Source organism: Grammomys surdaster, unplaced genomic scaffold, assembly GCF_004785775.1.
Source record: "Grammomys surdaster isolate TR1022 unplaced genomic scaffold, NIH_TR_1.0 125832, whole genome shotgun sequence".
In the NCBI taxonomy this organism is placed as follows: domain Eukaryota; kingdom Metazoa; phylum Chordata; class Mammalia; order Rodentia; family Muridae; genus Grammomys; species Grammomys surdaster.
Window position 1 is genome coordinate 2,149,610 of NW_021620660.1, and position 21,313 is coordinate 2,170,922.

General features: G+C 43.8%; 1 protein-coding gene across 1 annotated transcript in view; it reads right to left on the reverse strand.

Moving 5' to 3' along the window:
* Positions 1-3,676: 3,676 nt before the first annotated feature.
* Positions 3,677-21,313, reverse strand: part of Vopp1 (VOPP1 WW domain binding protein) — a 67,643-nt gene continuing 50,006 nt past the window's right edge. Inside the window, exons 4-5 of the mRNA XM_028789405.1 lie at positions 7,986-8,122; positions 3,677-6,090 (exon numbers count right to left, since the gene is read on the reverse strand). Coding sequence (XP_028645238.1) covers positions 5,900-6,090; positions 7,986-8,122 — 328 coding nt within the window. The 3' untranslated portion in view covers positions 3,677-5,899. The remainder of the gene's footprint in view (positions 6,091-7,985; positions 8,123-21,313) is intronic.

Genomic DNA, 21,313 nt, shown 5'->3' on the forward strand with positions numbered 1-21,313 from the left:
CCCTCCTACCAACAGGGCTTAGCTATGGTGGCTGCCATGCAAGGACAATCGGTAAGAGATTTTTCTGGCAAGTAGAGATAAATAGGCCTGTTTTAAGTGTGGCAAGCCTGGACACTTTGCAAAATATTGCAAAGCAGAAAATGAGTTAACCCAGAGACAGCCCAGAAAATAGCCTGGCCTATGCCCACTTTGCAAACATGGAAGGCATTGGGCTAATGAATGTAGGTCCAGGACAGGTGCACATGGAAACACCTTTTCACATAATCAGGGAAATGGGAACAGGGACCAGCCTCAGGCCCTGAACCAACACAAGCCAAAACAGGCTTATGGGGCAGTCAGTATCATACCAGCAAACAACAGCCCCTTTCAGAACTTAGTAGAGCAACACCAGGAAGTGCAGGACTGGACCTCAGTTCTGCCACCCACATAGTATTAACCCCAGAAATGGGACCTCAGGCCGTACCCACCGGAGTGTTTGGACTACTCTATCCAAATGTGTTTGGCCTGATAGTGGGAAGAAGCAGTGCTACTATGCATGGACTACAAATTTTTCCTGGAGTTATAGACAATGATTATCAAGGTGAGATTAAGGTAATGGCCAAGGCAATACAGAATATAATCACTATTCCTACAGGAAGGATAGCTCAACTATTGTTACTTCCGTTGATCTCTACTAATCACAAATATAAGAGTCCTAAAAAAGAGGATCAAGGCTTTTGTTCCTCTGATGCATACTGGGTACAGCCTATAGTTACACAAAAACCTATAATGACAATATTGCTCAATGGGAAGGCATTCCAAGGTTTGGTTGATACAGGAGCTGATGTGATGATTATCAAAGTGACTGGCCTGCCACCTGGCCTCTGACCCCAACTTTAACCAATTTAAGGGGTATTGGCCTATGCCCTTCCTCCAGCCTTGAGCAGGCCTGAGACCTTGTTTACCACAAGAGACCAGATAATAGGACCTAGGTGGAACTAACCACCTTGGCTGCATATCAATAGACACCTAGGTGGAGTCACCCACCTTGGTTGCACGTAGATCCTGCTACAGGAACTTGAAATAAGAACTGCCCCTGGGCTTGCCTTGAGACATCTCCAGCCGTGACCCGTGACCAAGAATGGATTATCCCACCCATCTCACCTGGCTGAAACTAGGAAGGGTTCGGGCGGGGTCTTCCCCTTTAAATTGAAAGCTTAACATTAAACCATCGAGCCTTTATCAGAGAACTTTGTCTTGGCTTCATCTTTTCTCGCTCTCCATCCCCCTTTCATTCCCAGCCCTCTTTCCAGGTGAACCCGTTTGACTCGTGGCCGCAGGCGGCTACATTGGCCAAAGTCAAAATCCACAACAAAGCTCTAAGGTGCTGACATGGAAAGACAAAGAAGGAAATACAGGGAATATACAACCCTATGTCATCCCAGGCCTTCCCATTAATCTCTGGGGTAGAGATCTGTTATCCCAGTTGGGATTGATTATGAGCAGCCCTAATGAAGTAATCACGGCTCAAATGATAAACTCTGGATTTTCTCCAGGGAAAGGACTAGGGAAAAGTGAAGATGGGATTACTCATCCTATTGAGGTCCATGGTAACTCTGGAAGAAGAGGCTTGGAGTATTTTTGATGGGGGCTATTGATTCAACTGCACCCCTAGGGTGTTGTGCCGATCCCATCACCTGGAAGGGGGACTCACCTGTCTGGGTGGATCAGTGGTCCCTAACCACCGAAAAATTACAAGCTCTGCTCAACTGCTAGTAAAAAATCAATTTGAAAAAATTAAGAATGGGTAATGGTACCCTACCAAGGGATCCCCAGAAAATTTGAATTTCTTAACTTTGGATTCTGAAGGAAAATCTGCTTCAGATAGATTCTGGCATCCTGATACCAAAAAGAATTTTGCAACACTCCTCTGGAAAGACCCATTAACTGGAACCTGGAATGGACCAGATCCAGTACTTATCTGGGGAAGAGGTTCTGTCTGCATATATTCCAAAATGGCAGATGCTGCACGCTGGCTGCCAGAAAGACTGATCAAACAAATAGACAACAATAACAAATCCAGGGAGGAGAAACCCCCTGAGAAGCGTTTTTCTTTACAGGAAACATGAAGATGCTTCACAATTGTCTTCAAACAGGAGCGGATCAACTAGCATACAGGACTTGGGAAGTTCTCAGTACGAAAGAAGACATCACCACCCACACCTCCAGGGTGGCTCTATTGGACTTTTGGTTCCCTGATTTATGATTTAGTGGGGTACATTGTTTAGACTCAGGAGAAAACCCATTACCACAGTTACTATAGTTTTTTGGGTTTAGGATTGACTGGGGCGAGAACAGGGATTTTCTTTATTTGTTTTGTTAAGATCAAAGCTATGATCAGTTCTGTACCTCTATAGATTTAGATTTAGAAAGAATGGAATCTGCTATAATGCATTTGTAAAATTCATTATCCTCGGGCCGGGCGGTGGTGGCGCACGCCTTTAATCCCAGCACTTGGGAGGCAGAGGCAGGCAGATTTCTGAGTTCAAGAGTTCGAGGCTAGCCTGGTCTACAGAGTGAGTTCCAGGACAGCCAGGGCTACACAGAGAAACCCTGTCTCGGAAAAAACAAAAAAACAAAAACAAAACAAAAAAAAATTCATTATCCTCTTTAGCTGAAATAGTGCTACAGAATAGAAGAGGCTTATACTTTTTACTCCAACAGAGGGAGTTGTGTGCTACCCTAAAAAGAGTGTTGCTTTTGCACTAACCATTCAGGCATTGCTAAGTCTCTTGTCTCTCGGGTTCACGCTGTTCAACAAACTGATGGCTTTTGTACGACAACAGATAGACGCTATCCAAATGAAACCCATAGAGGTCCATTATTACAGGCTGGAAGTAGGGGACTCCAAAACCTCTGTCATCAAGACTGACAAGGATTAACCCTTAACTTACGCGCTAAGCCGGATAGTCAATGACGGGTAAGAGAACACCTCAAGACCCTTGCCCCAATCTGGGAGGCCTCACCATCCTAAGACAGGAGCTCAACCAATGGCTGTTGAGTATCCAAAGACGGGAAAGGGAGGCTGGGGTCCTTTGTTCCAACCTAAGGCAGGTACGGTTTCTGTAAGTTTTCCCAGCCTTCCCTTTTGAACAAATAATTAAAAAGGGGGACCTGTTGGGAGCCGACTCCGAGCAGAAAGTGGCTATCATCTTTGCAGCCATCTCGAGCCATATACCCTGACAAGAGACTTATTTTCAACAGCCTACAACAGCTGAGCACACTCTGATAAATATGTTTTTCTCACATATCTTGTTTTGTTGTTTAGTGCCCCCAGCTGCAAGATGCACATGGTAAAGTGTCTTCAGCTGTGTTCCCCGGCTTGTGCTTATATATACCCAGGATTTCCTTTCATTAAAGGAGAGACTTGAGGAGAGAATAGACCAGACTCTGTCTCGTTTCTTTGCATCTCTCATCCCTCTGTCCCCACTCTCTCTCTTGCTAGACCCTGACCCACAGATTGGAGCAGCAGAACGGGCAGTTACAACGTGGCCCCCAAACGTGGAGCAGAACAGGGCCGTTTTACTACGCCACCGCCCATGTGAATTCATGATCTCTTGTGCATAATTTCTCATTCGCAACTTCATCTCCATCTCTTTCACACTCCTCAGCCCTGCTCCCCCCAAAATTCACAGCATATGATTAAATTCACTTTTATTTTTTTAAATACATAGGAAACAGGACTCTATCAAAAGAGAACAAAGAACAAATATGAGCCAAGTGTTGCCAAGAGAGAGCATGCACAAGTCTGCTTAGGGTCTGTCCCCAAGCACTGGCTCTACAGGACCTCAGCACACATACGTGGAGCTGCTGGAAGGGGTGAGCCTTACTCACCAAATACAAGGAAACAAGAACGCTGGGAAACACCCCCAGAAGTGCAATTTTCATAGGCATTGTCAGTGGTTACGTCTGAAGGAATTCCAATGTGGGCTCAATGGCTAACAAAATTTATCTTACACAGACACTGAAGTATAAAATTATTGAGCCCTATCAGTCGTTCAGTTTCTCAAAAGGATTTGCTATCAAAAAGATAAGATTTAGTCATGGACACTGAGTGCCTTGATCAGCTGTTCCCTGATGCAATCCCAGGGGCAGCTCTGACTGTGCTTCTTGATTTGAAAAAGGAACAGAGGAAATTGAAGTTAAAGCCACAAGTGATAGAGGAGAGAGGAAATGTTTGGACCATGTAGTCATCTTGATTGTAAACAGCAGACATTGTGCTTTGTTGTCTTATGTAAAACAAGGACCCAAGCATGAAGGGTACTGGATCCAGTAACAGGAAGCCAGAGACACAAAGGTGCTCACTGATGGGCAGCAGCAGCTGCATCCTTAACTGCCTTTAAAGGTATCCATTCCTTCCCTGCAATTTCCTATGAAACTGTCTACCAGGCCCTATGCTTTCTGTCTTTAAGCTAAGCCCCCATAGCTACTGTCGACTCCTGAACCTCCGCCTCATATAAATACCCCAATGGAGACTGACACCACACCTCCTGGTCTTGTAGGTGGTAAAGAATACTCAATGTCCACTCAAGAAACACGTTTGGATGCCTGATTCAACAATTAACAGTTTATCAAATGGCTCTGATAAGTTCATTTACAATGTCAGCCCCCTTCCTCGCAGCCCCACTCCCCAACATACTACACATAAATAATCTAGACATCTTAGCTATATTTCCTTGCTCTTAGTACACAAGGTCTCAACCTGGGTTTAAATACACATCAACGTGACTAACTACACAAGAGAACAGAACTCCATACAGCTAACAACTCCCACCACTACTTGTATATATATGGATGAGCTCCGATTCTCACCTGGGAAACAGCATCTCTAACTACACTTCTTTCTCTACTTTTGATTATGTCGTCTGTGCAACTAAGTAGGTTTTCACTGTTCTATCCACAAATGTCCCCTCTTCTGAGGCCAGCACATCTCTGCTCTGATCACATACAACCCTAGCTCTTACTTAGCAATGCTGGTCTTGCTTTGCTGGGTTTCTTTGGCTGTTCTCTCCCTCTCCAAGGGTCAATGTAACTACCCAGTCTAATGTGTTCCTCAGCTCTATAGTGTCCATAAAACCCATCACCAGAACTACCTAAGAAAAGGGTGTTGGAGCCCTCTGAGCAGAGATCCCCCACCCCTAGAGTGTACACTCTCCATCTGATCTCAAAGGACACACCCTCACTTCAATACATGCACTAAAAGAAAAGCCAGATCATGATTCATAAAACGCAATGTCTCCATTTAGAGAATTTTCCCTAACTTAAAGCCTTCCCCTCTCTTACGGTCCTTATTTCACTACAGATGTCCAACTGAGGCCTGATTCTGACCCTCATGTTTTAATAGAAGCAATATATACTTGGGTCTTTCCTGCAGAGGAAAACCTATTTTCAAAATGTGAGTAGAGACCAAAGAGCATCAACAGCACATCCCCACAGCTTCTATTAGAAGAATGGGCTGGGACAGTGGATAGTGTTGCTTCAAACTGCACTGCCAAGTACTGTATCATGTGAGTCTTAGCTCACCTGACCACTCTATCTGCCCCCTGACATATAGGCTATTCCTTCCTTTCCTCTTAGCCTTACTCCCGAGGATCTACCCTGGTCACCCTAGGAATATCAACCCTCAGGGACTGCTGCCACACTCTTCCAGAGAGCACAGACTACATCAGAAACAGAAGCAACAGAGGAGACAGTGTGGATTCAAATGTCCTCCACAAAAAACTTGAAAGACACATGGGCTTGCTTTGAAAATATCCAAGAGAAGTTTGCCCTTGGGTCGCCCTATCAGCAAGTATCAGTGAGGATGGGGAGGGACACAAAAGGGCCTGTCCATCCTCTTTGCCTTCCATGTAGCATCTTGCTACTTGTCCTTCACCACCTGTTCATAGGGGGGTGGGGGTGTGTTGCAGTAGGAGGGAGGTGGTGGGTAAGTTGTGCCTCCGTGGGGTGAATTGGGCTGGACCTGGAAAGCCATAGCCATGGTACTGCCAACAGGATTCATCCCGGGTCCTCCAGGGTCGGTGTAATATGGTGGCCCCATTTGCTGTCCTCCTGAAAGACAGGTATCCAAACATTGAGTGCAAAGAGAAAAGCCTACTGTTTGGCACATCTCACTACTAGGAGACCCCTTGCCCCCATCATCCACTGACTGCATTACGTCTATTAGAAACAGAACATTTCTCGAGACAGTAAACACCTAAATTTGGTAATAAGCAAGGAAGACATACACGGCTGTGCCCTCAGTGGGTACAATTCCTCTGGAGAGACATATTGCTAAAATATCCTATCAGTCTTCAGAGTAGTGGATTATCCTACAGAAACACAGACATTTGTCACAAATTCCGAGAGACAAAACAAGGTGGCTAAATTTGATAGAGCTGACTCTTGGCCCAGATTCATCATAGTCCCATTACACTTTGAACACACTGTACTGGGAATTCACTGTTATCTTAAGTTAAGGTCTCCATTCCTGCACCATTTTATAAAGGCAAAGAGTATGTGTCATCCAGGGTGGCCAAAGGTCTCAGGCAGGTAGGTAACTCCCACAGGCCAATGTGGGTATATTTGGCAGTTTCTTGAGATATGTCTGCTTCTTCTGTGGCAGTAGGAAGTGGTTATTGTATACACTTAGCCTTCTTTCTGCTCTTGAGGAGCAGAGGAGGAGGAAGGAGGGCCCAATTGCCTATGACAGGTGAGCATAGGAAAGGGTGCTGTCTCTGTACTGGAGATATAGCTTCGGGTATGTTTGTAATGTCCCCAGAGTACAGCTACTCAAGTTAACACTGGAGTACCAGCTCATGGATTTTGTAGGAATTGGTGAGCTAGATACATCTTAAAATGTTATAAAACATTTGAACATGGAGATACATTCAGAATACTTAAAAAGCAGAACAGACGACAGACAGATGGGCACGTTATATCCATTAAGAACGTTTTTTTTAGTGGAGAAACTCGACAACTACCAGTCTTGAACATGCTAGAAAACCTGTGGTGGAGGTTATAGAGATAGTAGCGGCAGCAGCAGCAGCAGCAGCAGCTTCTACTAGTGGTTAGTAGCTGAAGGCTCCCAGCAGACAGACAACAAGGTAGGGGGAATAGGGACAGTTTAGCCAGGGACAGAGGTTCTCAGAGGAAGTGCACAATCCAGACCTCTCCACAGTTCTGTGGATCTAGCTGGAAGATCTTGTAGAAGCTTTTCCTTTCATATGTAAGTATGGATGTGTGTGTCTGTTAAGTATCTAATTATGAGATAAGTATGAAAGTGAGCCCAGTTGGTTTGGATGGAGAGGTACGAATGTGTATACGAATTTATGTGTTTATTCATATTTGGTTGTGTAAAAGTTTTTTCTTCTGCAAGCGTGACTCTTTTCTCTTGGATCAATAGAAGTTTATTGCTCCAAACCTCCCCCAAGCCTGACAAGTGAGAGGCTTCGGGACAAGAGGGGAAAGGCCCTAGCAATGAATCCTTTACTAATTCCAAGGCTGCTATTTTATGATGAAGTACTAAACCTCTGAGGCCAAGACTGCGGTTTCTGGCCTTAGAGGAACTCAGGCAGGTCAGCTACAGCAGCAAAGTGACCTAGACTTTTAGACAGTACACGTTTTGTTATTAAACAGCAACTCTAAAAACCTCTCAAGACCTAGTTTTGCCCCTGCTGATGCTCTTCCCTGTCTGCTACATCAAGAGAAAACGAAGAAGAAAGAAGAACAGCCAGGGCTGGTACATCAGCAGCAAGTACATCAGTAAAAAAATCAGGACATGAGATGATACATACACAATATATTGCATTGCTACCAGCAGGAACAAACAATAAAGTCGCTCATCAGACCTTAAATGATCAAATAGTGATCCAATTTATCTCTTCTAGCACACTCTGGGGCATAACTAATGTCTGACGAGGTCACACAAATTATTAGGGGGACAGACAAGGATGAAGCTGGCTGACCTGGAGCAGGATTTGGTGGTTGCCTGGTATAGGACACATTGAATGTGGGCTCCTCAATGAGTGGTGGTGGATACATGCGGCGACGAATGAAGAAACCAGCTCCGCAGCAGAACAGCACACCCATCATCAGCAGGAACCTGAAAAAATACAAACATGAAGTGAGAGTTCAGGTCACAGGCTGAGGTCAGGCTATAGAACTGCAACAAACATTCCTGAGGATTCTCCAGGGGTCCCGGAACACCACTCTCCAACAGCACAGAGATGCAGCAATCTGTGAGAAGCCTCCAGCCAGGAGGCTTGGGTGTCTCTGGGTTATTTCACCCTGGGATTCTTCTCTTCTGGAGAACACCAGTGAGATACTCATCCTGGAAACCTCTGAGGTATCCCCAGAGTAGAAGCCACTAACACTGAGAGGCTTGAAAAAATAAAAAAATCTGTATTACAGTAGCTATAGGTGATTGGTTTCAAGCACGTGTTAGTCTAAACAGAAGACACTGCCAAACCTAGTCTCTATTATTGTTAACATTTCCAATTCTTCCCTTCAAAACCACACAACTATACATTTATCCTCCCTAATACCTCTCTACATTATGAAGTGAACATTTAATAATTAAAAAGGCATCTAGAGCACTTGCTTAATCAGTAGGGAAATATAGGAAGATAGAGGGACACAGTCAGCAAAACAGAAGAACACTAAGAAAGCTCCAGGCTGTAACATTGCTGTTTACTCTCCACATCTTGATTCTAACGTCTAACAGGCAAAGAAAGTGTGTGCTTTACAGGTAAGAATTGGTCTAAACCATCTAAGATTCTCATTGACTAGTAAATTATCAGTAAAGGGCAACCACAGGCAAAACTGATAAATTCTTCTTCATCTCTGGCCCATGTAACTTTCTAGAACTCCACACAACATGCCCATATTCTGGGTCTTATACACAGCAGGGTTGGTCATGGCTAATGACACCAGACAACGTATTAAAAAAAGTTGAAGACAAGAGTATGTGATGGACCTTTGAAAATCGTAATATGACTAAGGAGAAGGCCATCAGCCAGTCAATAGGAACTTACCAGGTAATCTTGGAATACTGAGAAAGAACTTAAAACAGACACAGAGATGACTCAGGAAAAGGCTGAAATTGTAGTCTTTGTGTTCTTTCAATTTATTATTTATTTGACAAGTAACTGTTCCGCACCTTTGATAGCCACAACCCCACAGGAGGTAAAGTAGGTATGTTGGTTGATTTTTGCAAATTTGGCACAAACCCAAACATATTTTGGGAAGAGAGAATATTAATTGAGAAAATGTTTCCATTAGATTCTCTGTAGGTAAATCTATGGGGTATTTTCTTGATGGCTTGATGTGGGAGGGACAAGTGAACCATGGACAATGCCACCCCTGGGCAGTTAGACCTGGGCTATATAAAAAAGCAGGCAGAGAAAGTCATGAGGAGCCAGCTGGTGGTAAGCAGTGTCCCTTCAAGGCCTCTGCTTCAGGTCCTGACCTGACCTCCTGCAGTGATGGAGTTTACCTGAGAGTTGTAAAATGAAATAAATCCCTTCCTTCCTCCCCATGCTTCTTTTAGTCACTGTTTTATCACAGAGGTAGATACCCTAAGACAGTAGGTGAAGCCCTTCCCCATACCTCAGTAAACTTCAGCTGTAATAGAAGAGGGTAAAACTGAATAACAAATGTATCCAATTCTTTATTCATAACAAATGATAAGAAAAATGAAGATTGGGAGAATAGACCTGTGTGATGTATGTATCAAAATTCATCATTTTACTTTAAGTGTATAAGTCAGTGCACTGGGAGATTTACACTAAGATATCAATTGTACATAAAAATGGATGAATAAGTCTAGTGGTGGGAGCTATCTCAGCACTTGGGAGGCAAAGGCAGGTGGATCTCTAAGTTCGAGATCTGGTCTACAGGCCTGGCTTTCTGGTCTTCACCATGAGAAAAGGCCAAGATGCTGGTTACCCTGCTAGATAGAACTTTTATCTCCTAGATGAAAATCAACACTGTACCTCACACTTAAGAAGCAAGAGTAGGACAGAGTCACTTGGCAGGAGACCAACTTGTGGCTTTGGTATCACACAGTAACAGATCTGTTCCTTATTGAAAAATTAGCCTCAGGACTTATTCCTAAAAGGGAAGCCTACAAAAGGCCAGGAAAATGAACTGCATGTTGCCCGGGTAAGAGTTATGGCAATTAATGGAAAAGTCCTTTTTAAAGGATTCTGGCGAGTCATAGTGACTTGTCCCCTGAACCTTCACCCAGCCGATAGCCGGTTCTGAAGATATCTGTATTCCCCCTGAACACCCACACTCCAGTGTCATTCCCTTCCCCACATCCTGCCTTTCTGTGTTTATAACCCGTGTGAATGAATTACGATTCGAGAAAAAATAAATTATAAAAAAAAATAAAAAATAAAAAATAAAGGATTCTGACCATATGCACGTTGCCCATGGCAGTCTCTTGTTGTGCAGCATAGTTGGAAAGCTTCCCAAGGACTGACTGGGAGAAGTTGTTTTCATTTTTTAATGAAGTCAGAAGTAGTCCAGTTTCTTTATTTTAGTTTGTCTTCAATTCCTCTTTTAATGGGGCAGTTCTCCATTTTGCAATGTCCTGGTGACTTGCAGCAATGACACAAGACCCTGTGGCCTGGATCCATCCTAGGGGAGGTATGGGAACCTCCTCCTTTCCATTTGGCAGCATGTGCTTTACAATGCTAATGAGGGGCACACAGCCACAGTGACCTTCCCCAACAGGGCTGCTCTGTCTGGCCCCAGTGGAAAAGGATCCTCCTAACCCTGCAGAGACTTGATATCCCAGGGTGGGGGGATACCTGGCAGGGGGGCACCTGTGGGGGAACTGGGAGGTGAGGCAGCATTTGGACCTTAAGTAAAAAACAAAAACAAAACCTTCAGCTTTTACAGGTGGCAGGGCCTCTTAAACAAATTCTCCTCCAAACTACAGTACTAAAGCCAGTATAGGAGCCAGAGGGGTCAAGGATACCACAAGAACAAGGCCCACCCAATCATCTAAGCAGGGCTCATAGGGACAGCGACTGAACAAACAAATAGGTGGGCCTTTTCTTTGTGGGACTTCCAACAGTGGGAACAGAGCCTGTCTCTGACTCTTTTGCCTGCTTTTGGGACCCTTTCCCTCCTACTGGGTTGCCTTGTCCAGTGTTAATACAAGGAGTAGTGCCTAGTCTTACTGTAACTTGTTATGCCATGTTTGGTTGATATCCCTGGGTAGCCTGTTCTTATCTGAAGGGAAACAGAGGAGGTGTAGGCCTGAGGGAGAGGGGCAGGGACTGAGTGGAGAGGAGGGAGGGAAACTGCAGTTGGGGTGTACTATATGAGAGAAGAATAAAGACATTAATTAATTAGAAGAAGAGGAGGAGGAAGAGGAAGACAGAGACAGAGAAGGAGGAGAAGGAGGAGGAGGAAGAGGAGGAAGAAGAGGAAGAGGAGGAAGAGGAGGAGGAGGAAGAAGAAGAGGAGGAAGAGGAAGAGGAGGAGGAAGAGGAAGACAGAGACAGAGAAGGAGAAAGAGGAGGAAGAGGAGGAGGAGGAAGAGGAGGAGGAGGAAGAGGAGGAGGAAGAGGAGGAAGAAGAGGAAGAAGAGGAGGAGGAGGAGGAACATATCATTGACTTTTCTCACACTCAGCCCCAGACCTGCATGAAATGCTTATTCATTATGCTGGAAACAATCTCACTTGAAAGATCTACTCAAACACTTTGGAGCTTTTTCCCAAATTAAGGGTATCAGAAGTTTTGTGCAGGGCTGGAGAGATGGCTCAGGAGTTAAGAGCATCAACTGCTCTCCCAGATGACCTAGGTTCAATTTCCAGCACCCACATGACAGCTCACAACTGTCTATAACTCCTGGATCTGACACTCTCACATAGACATATAGGAAAAACATCAATGCATATAAAATAAAAATAAATAATTAAATGTTTTGTGCAGTTTTGTTACTGAAGGGTTAATGACCTAAAAGCCTCAGATGGGTTGAGAAACTCCAGACCAAGTTGACTTGACTGACAACACCTGTGGCCTGTTGGGATCCAGGAAGCTCCTGATAAAGAGATAAGCATAGAAGCACCTGCTGGTACCTACTACTCTGAGGCTGCAGGGGAACTGACTTGATCATTTAATCTACCTCACCAAAGTTCCCCTTTCTCACCCTATACACTCATAGCCCCCCTGTGCCGTGTGCCCAGTCTCCACCCTTCAGTTGTTCTGATTAAAAGGCCAGTTCTGCTTCTGGAGATGCCTGTCTGCTCTTTCTGCATCTACGCCGTGTCCATCAATCTCAGTCTAATAGTTACTGTCTACTGAAAGCTGTCCCTTTCAGGAATGTGGCTGCCACAGAAGCCTTTCTACAGAAGCCCCAGAATCTTAACGACTGAATGTTTACTGACAGAAGAAATGTATGGATCAGCCTCCAAGAGAACTTGTATTTTGACTAGGGCACTTCAGATTCCATTTCTAGGCATTCTGGCTATACCTTCACTTGTATCATGTGTCATAGTTGAAACACTAATAACCTAATTAACTGTTTTGGCAGCTGATGGTCTGACCGTGTAAGAGCAAGGTTGTGGGACGCTTCAGTCTGTGTGAGATACTGCCAAATCACCATGTGTGGCCTCACTGTTTACCCCACCACCAACAGGTGCCCTTGCCCAGAAAACAAAAGCACTTAGAGCCTGGAAGATCTCTCTCTCATCTCTCAACACCCAATTTTAACAAGTTTAACCATTTTCAGAAGCATTCCTATAACCCTAACATAGTACGTATAATGCTGCAAACCAACCCAGCATACCTGTGACTCCTCCTAGGTTTAGGGTTTTACGCATTGTAGTCCTGCTCTTTCCAGCGAGTCTCAGAAAGAAGATTCCTAAATGAGGGCCTGACTTGCATCCAGGCCGTACTTTGAAGTGTCCTTGTCTGTGTTTCCCTTTTGTTTTGAAGTTTTACTTTCAAAGTCTTACTTTTGGAAGTTTGGGCAGAGGAATTCATCTTCTCTTACAGAGTTTTACTCACTTAATTTTAAGTTGATGTATTCCCAGTACATAGTGGCTGGGTTCATTTCAATTCTTTCAATGTGACACAATCTCCTTCAATTATATCCTGTGTGTGGAACATCTTCACACCCCATCGCTCCCTGTTGTCCTCCCCTCCCTACCCCACTAGTCTCTTTCCTGTAGTCTCCCTTCTGCTTTCACGCTGCATACAGAAACGATTTTACGTGTCTATAAGTAAATCCAGTAAACAATGGAAAGAACACATGTGATGCTTGTCAGTCTGGCTTATTATGCTGAACGTCTTGATCTTGTGAAGGAGAATTCCAGTGAAGAAGCTGTGTCTGTGAGATCAACTAGCTGTTTAGGCACTACAGCTAGCCCAAGATAAAGTCATTAGCTTCTGGACCTGCAGCATTCCAGCCTCTCCACATCATTGCAGTTCTAGTTGATCTGTGTGACATTTTATACGATCAATGGTCACACCATAAAGACCCTCTCGCCTACACCAAGTATGATGTGACTGCAGCCGTTTTTTACTTAAAATATAAACAAGTCCTAATCTCCTTTGCCTCTGCACCCAAAGTCTCAGGTATAAGTCTACTGGTGGTCAGCTGGCTACAGGACTCACAACTGGCTTAATGAAGCATGATGATATGTAACTGTTTCACATTGGTTATTTTATTGGAGGCCCCAGTGAGATCTCCCACAGCAACAGAGAACTCAGCCTTCCTGGCTAAGGAGAGGATTCAGGTGAGGAGCCTCCTGCAAACATTCCAGGACTGCTGAAACAAAAAAGTCTGAAATGACCACTGTGTTCCCAGACAAAATGGATGAATTCCTCTGAAACCTTTAGGAGGTAAGTCTGTGTACAGAATTCTGATCTCATTACGAAGTGTGGGCCTTTTATAGGGTTCCTTAGGGAAGCTCTCTTAGGGAGGAGAAGACAGGCCTTTGAGGAATTTGGGGAGGAAAGATGGGTAGGCCTTTTGGGAAGCTTTCTTAGAGTTGAAGATACCATCCTTTGAGAGGCCTTAAGGTTTGTGAAGAAAACTCATGATGAGGATTCTCCTCTGGTCCTCCTGTGCCAAGCTGGGATACCAATAGTAGAGAGCTTGGTTTCTGACTCTGCCTATCTGTCTGATATTTACTTATGATTCATAACAGAAAAATTATAGCTATGAGGTAGCAAGAAAAATAATTTTATGGCTGGGGGTGGGTGGGTAACCACAACATGAGGAACATGAGGAGAGATTTGGTTTTGATTTTAGGCTGGATAAAGGACTAGCTAACTGTAAAAATGACTGAGTGTACATTGGACAAGTCTTCTAAGAGTCATTTTGTTAACTTGTTAGTGATGTTTCTGTCTTGTTTTGTCCCCTCTCTATTGGTTCTGAGAGAGTTGGACTGCTTTCCTGCATTCATTTTGGCTTAGTGATGACTTCTCTTGGTATACTGATCTACCACAGCCACTCTATCAGTACTCTGCAGCTTGGCTGCCCTGAGCACACTGCACTCTTGCTCTCCTTACTCCCAGCCTGCATTCTCTGTCCTCACCATTATTTGTTATTTCTTCTGTGTGTTCTATCTTGTTATTTGTGGGCTGCTCAGTTATCACCTTTCCTCCACGATGGGAAATTTCTAGTCATACAGAATCTGATTTGGAGCCATTCTTAGTCCTCTGACTCAGGATCTGTGACAGCTTTTATCTAGAGTGAAGATGTCTTCTTTTCAATGTTATTGTTTCTGAGCCTGTCCTACTAATCTACTTCAAAAAGTCACTTAAATTTCCTTCTAATGTGAAGACCACCCAATGGAAGATTTTACTCCTCAATGTACACTTGAAGGAGTGTGGGGAATATGGAATTTCATTCTCAAGGAAAAGCTGCACACCTCTGTCAAGTCAACTGGCTCTCTATGAAATAGGATTGACATCAAGCTTCACAAGAGGTTTGACCTTGGCCTTGGCTGCTGGCACAGATGCTGGCAGACTTTGAGAAAGCCTTCCTTCCTGTCCAAATGCCTTGATTAGTACCCACTACTCCACTGGTTTATACGCCTTGTACAATTTTCACCAGTGTCTTGTGACTGAAATTCAAGGTATAGCTTGAAAGCCCACTAGTTTGTCTAAGGTCAGTGAAGTCATTCAGGGGCTGGAGGAGTCTTCCCAGGTGCTCCTCCAATGAATACATGCAGTCTTCCAAGTTTATACCAATTTTGAACCAATAGTTCCAGAAAAACATTAGGCTATTATGTATAGCTTTTGTCCCTAAGTCTGGTCATGATATCTGCAAACAAACACACAAACAAAACTATAGAAACTAGAGGGTTTTGTTGGAATAAATAAATACCTCCCAGCTTACTGAGGCGGCTCAATAAAAACTTCAATAACTGAGATACTGAGAAAACAAACCAACAAACCCAAAAAACCTGAGGAGAATGGGAAAGTCAGCATTGGAAAGGGATCAAATGAACATCTAAATTGTCCCAAACCCAAGAAGCACTGATCCTCCCTGCCATGAGGGGCACTGGCAGCAGATAAGAGGGGCTGGGTTTTTAGCCTGTTAAGCTTCCGAAGGCCCTTGGTTACTGAATCAATAAGAGGCAACACAGTCAAATAACTGGTAGACACAGAGGGACAGGTTTCTGTTAAAAAAAAAAAAACAGAATAACAACAAACAACCACCCCCAAGCAAAACAAAAAACAAACAAAACTGGTCCCAATGGGACCAGTTACAAATAAAAAAGATGACAGTTCAGGGAGCCACTGTCACAGTTAAGGATGGTCAGTCAGGGCCACAAACTCCTTTGTAGTGGTCCAGATTACACTTTTTACCTTCTAGGGGAGAGACCTCCTTTGAAAATTAGTTACCACAATCATACTCCCCTGGAAACAAAAATGTCCTTTATGCCTACCCACCAGCCTAACTTAACTGCCCTTCTTTCTGAAGAGCATTGCCCCACTTGGTCCTTCCCTCCCAAACAATCCTTCCCCTGCTTCTTTCCAGCTCTCCACGGTTCAGAACCCCTCCTCACTTCTTCTCATCTGCCACTCAGCTCTTGCCCAGAGCCTGAATTTAGTCAACTTCCATCCTCCTTCTCTCAAAGGGCTCCCCAGGTCCATGGGGAGTGAGCCATAAATTCTTGCTGATTGAGCTTTGTAAGACAAGGTCAAGGCTGGGACAGGATGGCCTATGGCAGACTGAGGGGAGGCTGCAGGAGAAATGGAGCAGAACAAAGCAGCCTCTCCCACTTCTTTACTCCAGCCAAGACCACAGGCATCCTGGTAGTCTCACCAGACTGTAAATCCAGGACCCCTTTCAGAGTGACCACAGGTACAGGTCCTTTTTCAGTGTAGGAATGCCCAACCCTTAGCTGTGCGGCTCAGGAGAGAGACTGGAGGTAGCATCTATACTGGGTCCTAACGCCTACATTTCTACTTTGTCTTTAAGCCTGCTTCCCCTAACGGAGCAGGAACTCCTGTTTGGGGGATTCCTTTGCCCTATGCTTGTGGTCTGCCTTTGTTTCTGTCCCACAAAGCCTGGATACTCTTGCTTTTACTTTTCAGTTTTACAGACATAGACAACTGGGGGTGAGGGACCCAACATGATGCCAACGTTTTCTGAGTACCATTATCTGGTTTTCATAGTTTTCTGTTTAATGATTTTTAGTTTACCATAATAACATCATTCTGCAACTTGGTATTTTTATAAAAAAGATACTTATTAAGCTTTTTAAGTTGTTTGCCTCCCTCTGCAGACACACACAAATTGGTTAAGGATTTGGGTTAATCCACGATTATCACAGAAAGCAGACATGAATGACAAGTAGCTAAGTATCATGATCCAAAGACAGAGAGAAATACTCGGCCTGGCCTGGGCTTTTGAAATCTCACAGCCCACCTCTACTTCCTCCAACAAGGCCACACCTGCTTATCCTGTCCAAACCATTTCCACTAATTGGGAACCAACAATTTAAATATACTAGCCTATAGGGATCATTCTATTCAAACTATAACAAAAACCCTTTCTAAAACCTCCCAATAATACAGTGCCTGCTTAACCACAGGCTTGTTAAATGTTAGTATTCCTTTAAGGAGGAGATAGGCAAGATCATCAGATTCTCATCTGAGTATTTGGTCACTCCTCCCAGCTGGTTGTATGTAATTAGGATGAACTGCATGAGACCTCAAGATTTTCTGGGGAAAAAAAAACTAATAATAGGAAAGGTGCCCACCTATGCAGCAATGAAAACACTGCCTGTATATGTAATAACCATAACCATAACCATAACCTATATAGAATATATATTCTATAAAGATTTCAATAAAAATAGATATTGTCTAACACTTCTTAGAAAAATTTTCTACAGCAAATGGTAAGTTTGTTAGTGTTACATCTCATAGTATTTAATTTTTTAATCAGAAAGCTTTATATATCAAGATTAAGGTGGCTAAATATAATTTCAGATGTTTTTTGAATGCTTGCTTCTTTCTTAGTTCTTATTAACATTTTTTTCTCCCATTCAAAGTCAGGTGTATCTTTAAAGTTCTTGAGGAAATGTAAATTTTCTTCCTCTCAGGAACTGTAAAATCACTGGAGGGAAGAGGAGGGTGGCAGTGAAAAAAAACTGTAAAATTCTATTTGGAAAAATTATCAAAACTTGCAATAAAAAATGGTCAATAGTTAATAGTCTGGGTACAGGTTATCTTAATTTGCTATAGTGTGTCATGTATCTATCTTGAATTTGACTCTTGTTTAGAGAATTAAAATTTAAAAAATAGGAATGAAATGTCTTATAAAGTATGAGGCTATGTTTTTGGTTTTAAAAAAGGTTAAAATATATTTTGGATCAAGAATCGATTTTTTATGATAAAATAAAAATTTTGTCCAAGAAAATAATGATGGGACTTAAGGATAATGTATGTTTTATGATTAAGATTCCTGTATATTTAATGGTGTATTTTATGTTAACAAAAAAACCTAAACATATATATCTAACCATTTAATAACTCTGTTAAGCTTTAGTTATTTGGAGAAATTGAGCATTGAGAATAGGATTCTCAGGCAAGAGACCTTGGGAGGAAGAAGGAGATCCGCCATACCGCGAAGAAGATAGGAAAGACGCGGTGGCTGAGAAAGACGGGGACAGAGAGATATTACCATGTAGGACCTGGGGAAGAGTGGCCCCAGGAGGGCCGCCCGACTGGGTCCAGGGCAGCTAAGATGTAATATAGATTTTAATAAGTAATAACTTGGGAATATCAGAGGGAGGTAGATTAGCTAAGTGGAGGTTAAGAAGTAGTCCAGCCATTAAGCTGTTTAAGGCATATCAAAATATAAAGGCACTGAGTGCGCGTGTGTGCATGCATATGTGTGTGTGTGTGTGTGTGTGTGTGTGTGTGTGTTTCATTTGGGAACCCAGAACATTGGGGTGGGTAGTGAGGAACTCGCTGCCACCACCACCAGGATCAATTTGATTAGATTTAACTGGGTACTGCTACCCAGAGGCAAATAGCAATTATTCTGTACTCGGTATTTCCAGAGCTGACATACCTTGGCTTTCAGTTATCCTCTTAGCAAAACTAAAATCCTCAGGGCTAAGAAGTAATTACCCAATTGTGTCTGAGATCCCCAAGAAAGTGTCAGCTAATCTAAGACAGAGCCTGTGCCATAGGGTGGGTCAGCATGGCAGCTGAGCTATGGCCACTCATTTAAACACTAAGTTGCAAGTGCCATGCGTGGGTGAGGAGGAGACCTGGACCCTGAAACCTCCAGACAGCCTCTCTGGGTCACCTCCTAGAGGTGACAGTTACAGCTTCTTGAGTACTGCTGCCACTGGAAGCCATCAAGTCTCCACATGGCAGAGGCTTGAGGACTTCAACAGGGAACATTTGGAGATAAGGGTCACTATAGCCTCTGTGCACTTTAGACACATGGAAATATTAATCATAATGCTCTCTATAGGACTAGCCACACTGGCTCCCTAGGACTGGAGTCTGACACACAATTCTACTAACTGCTATATCTGGTCTAATGGTCAGCCTCTGTTTAATTAACTGGTTGTTACACTTTGTCAAACAACAAATACCTTGAGTTAAATGAATGTTTCTAAGGGTTGAAAAGTGGAGAAGGAAACAGCTTAAGAAAAGTCAGGTTGTCCTGACCCCTCCCCACCCCCTGCTCCCTCCACACACCCCCAACACCTCCTTCCCTTGGGAGCCACATTTGTCTTCTCTCTCCTCCTTCCCTGTTGAGCAAGTGTTCTGATATGTAAAACAAAACAAACAAAACAAAAAACAAAACATCAAAAACCCCACTTGGTTCCCCTGGAGGAAAGGCCTTGAGTTATGTTTCACAAGGCCAAGGGTCACACTGTAAAGACCCTCCAGGGACTGCAAGATGGTACAACCACTTTGGAAATCAGTGTGGCAGTTCCTCAGAAAATTGGACATAGCATTACCTGAGGGTCCAGCTATACCATTCCTAGGCATATACCCAGGAGATGCTCGAACATATAACAAGGACATATGCTCAACTATGTTCATAGCAGCCTTATTTATAATAGCCAGGAGCTGGAAAGAACCCAGATGTCCTTCAACTGAGGAATGGATTCAAAAAATGTGGTATATTTACACAATGGAGTATTACTCAGCTATTAAAAACAATGAATTCGAGAGGTTCCTAGGTAAATGGATGGAACTAGAAATCATCATCCTGAGTGAAGTAAGCCAATCACAAAAGAACACACATGGTATTCACTCACTGATTATTGGATATTAGCCCAGAACCTTGAAACGCCCAAGATGCAACTCACAGGCCACATGAAGCTCATAAAAAAGGAAAACCAAGTGGGGGTGATTTAGTTCTTCTTAGAAGGAGCAACAAAATACTCAAGGGAGCAAATATGGAGACAAAGTGAGGGACAGAAACTGAAGGAGGGGCCGTTTGAAGACCTTTCTACCTGAGTATCCATCCCATGTGCAGTCACCAAAGGTAGATGCTGATGTGGAAGTCAGGAAGTGCATGCTGATAAGAGCCTGATATGGATGTCTCCTCAGAGGCCTTCAAGAGTCTGACATATTCAGAGGCAGATGCTCACAACTAGCCATTGAACTGATCATGGGGTTCTCAATGGAGGAGTTAGAGTGAGGACTGAAGGAGCTGAAAGGGTTTGTGGCCCCATGAGGAGAGCAACAATACCAACCAACCACAGCTCCCAGGGTCTAAACCACAAGCCTGGGAGCACTTAGGGAGGGATCCAGGGCTTCAGCTGAATATGTAAGAGTGGAGGGCCCTGCTGGGCATAGGTGGAAGAAGAGATCCTTGACCTCATGAAGCCTGGACGCCCCAGGGGTTGGGAATTTTGAAGGTGGGAAAGTGGGAGTGGGGGGGGTAGGTAGGGGTTACATCCACAGAGAAGAAGGAGGAGGGGTAAGGGGATAGGGGGTTCCTGGGTGGGTGGGGGATGGGGTAAGGGGACAACATATGAAATGTAAATAAAATATCCAATAAAAAAAAAAAAAGGATGTAATTGCAGCCTTTTGACTTTGAAAACCCTGAGCTTACACTTGGTCAGCTAGCTACAGGACATGCTAAGCTCTCAACAGCCTAAATAAAGTGTGGCAATGTGCAACTTTGTCACATGGGTTATTTCAGGCTGTATGCCATCTTCTGCCAGCTACAGGCTTGGACTCTAGCAGCTAGGAGAAAAGGGGAAAGGTAGAACACCAACACTGTTTGGGGGAAGTACAACCATCCAGGCATGGCTACCTGTGCCCAAGGGACACCTAGCCATGGCCCAAGTGAGCGGATGATGCCCAGATGCTAAATGCCCAAGCCTGATCAAGGAGCTGCGGGTAGTGCAAGGTTCTGTATTATAAAGAAAACAATCTGTTGTGTAACACTTGCCGTCCGTGCTGACTTCTTTATTCAAATGGATGTCAAGAGAAAGAGCCCTTGCTTGTTCTTTGACTATTTGTGTTTATTGTCTTGCTTGTTCCTTGACTATCTGCATTTATTGTATTGCTAGACCCTCAACCTAGAACTGACCTAAATACTTGCATGTGATTAAAATGATTCAAAGGACAACTGAAGGAAAAAAAAAACCGCCTCAGCCTTCAGCCTCAGAACTGGCTGGGGTTATGCTGCAATATTGTCTAATCATCTTTTTTCTTTTTAATCCTCACTCCTGCACTGGAGAGCCTGTTGACTGACTGAGCTGGCTTGGTCAGATGGCACCTCAACGTTGGAGCTCCAGTAACCGGGATACAGTGAAGGACACCATGGGAA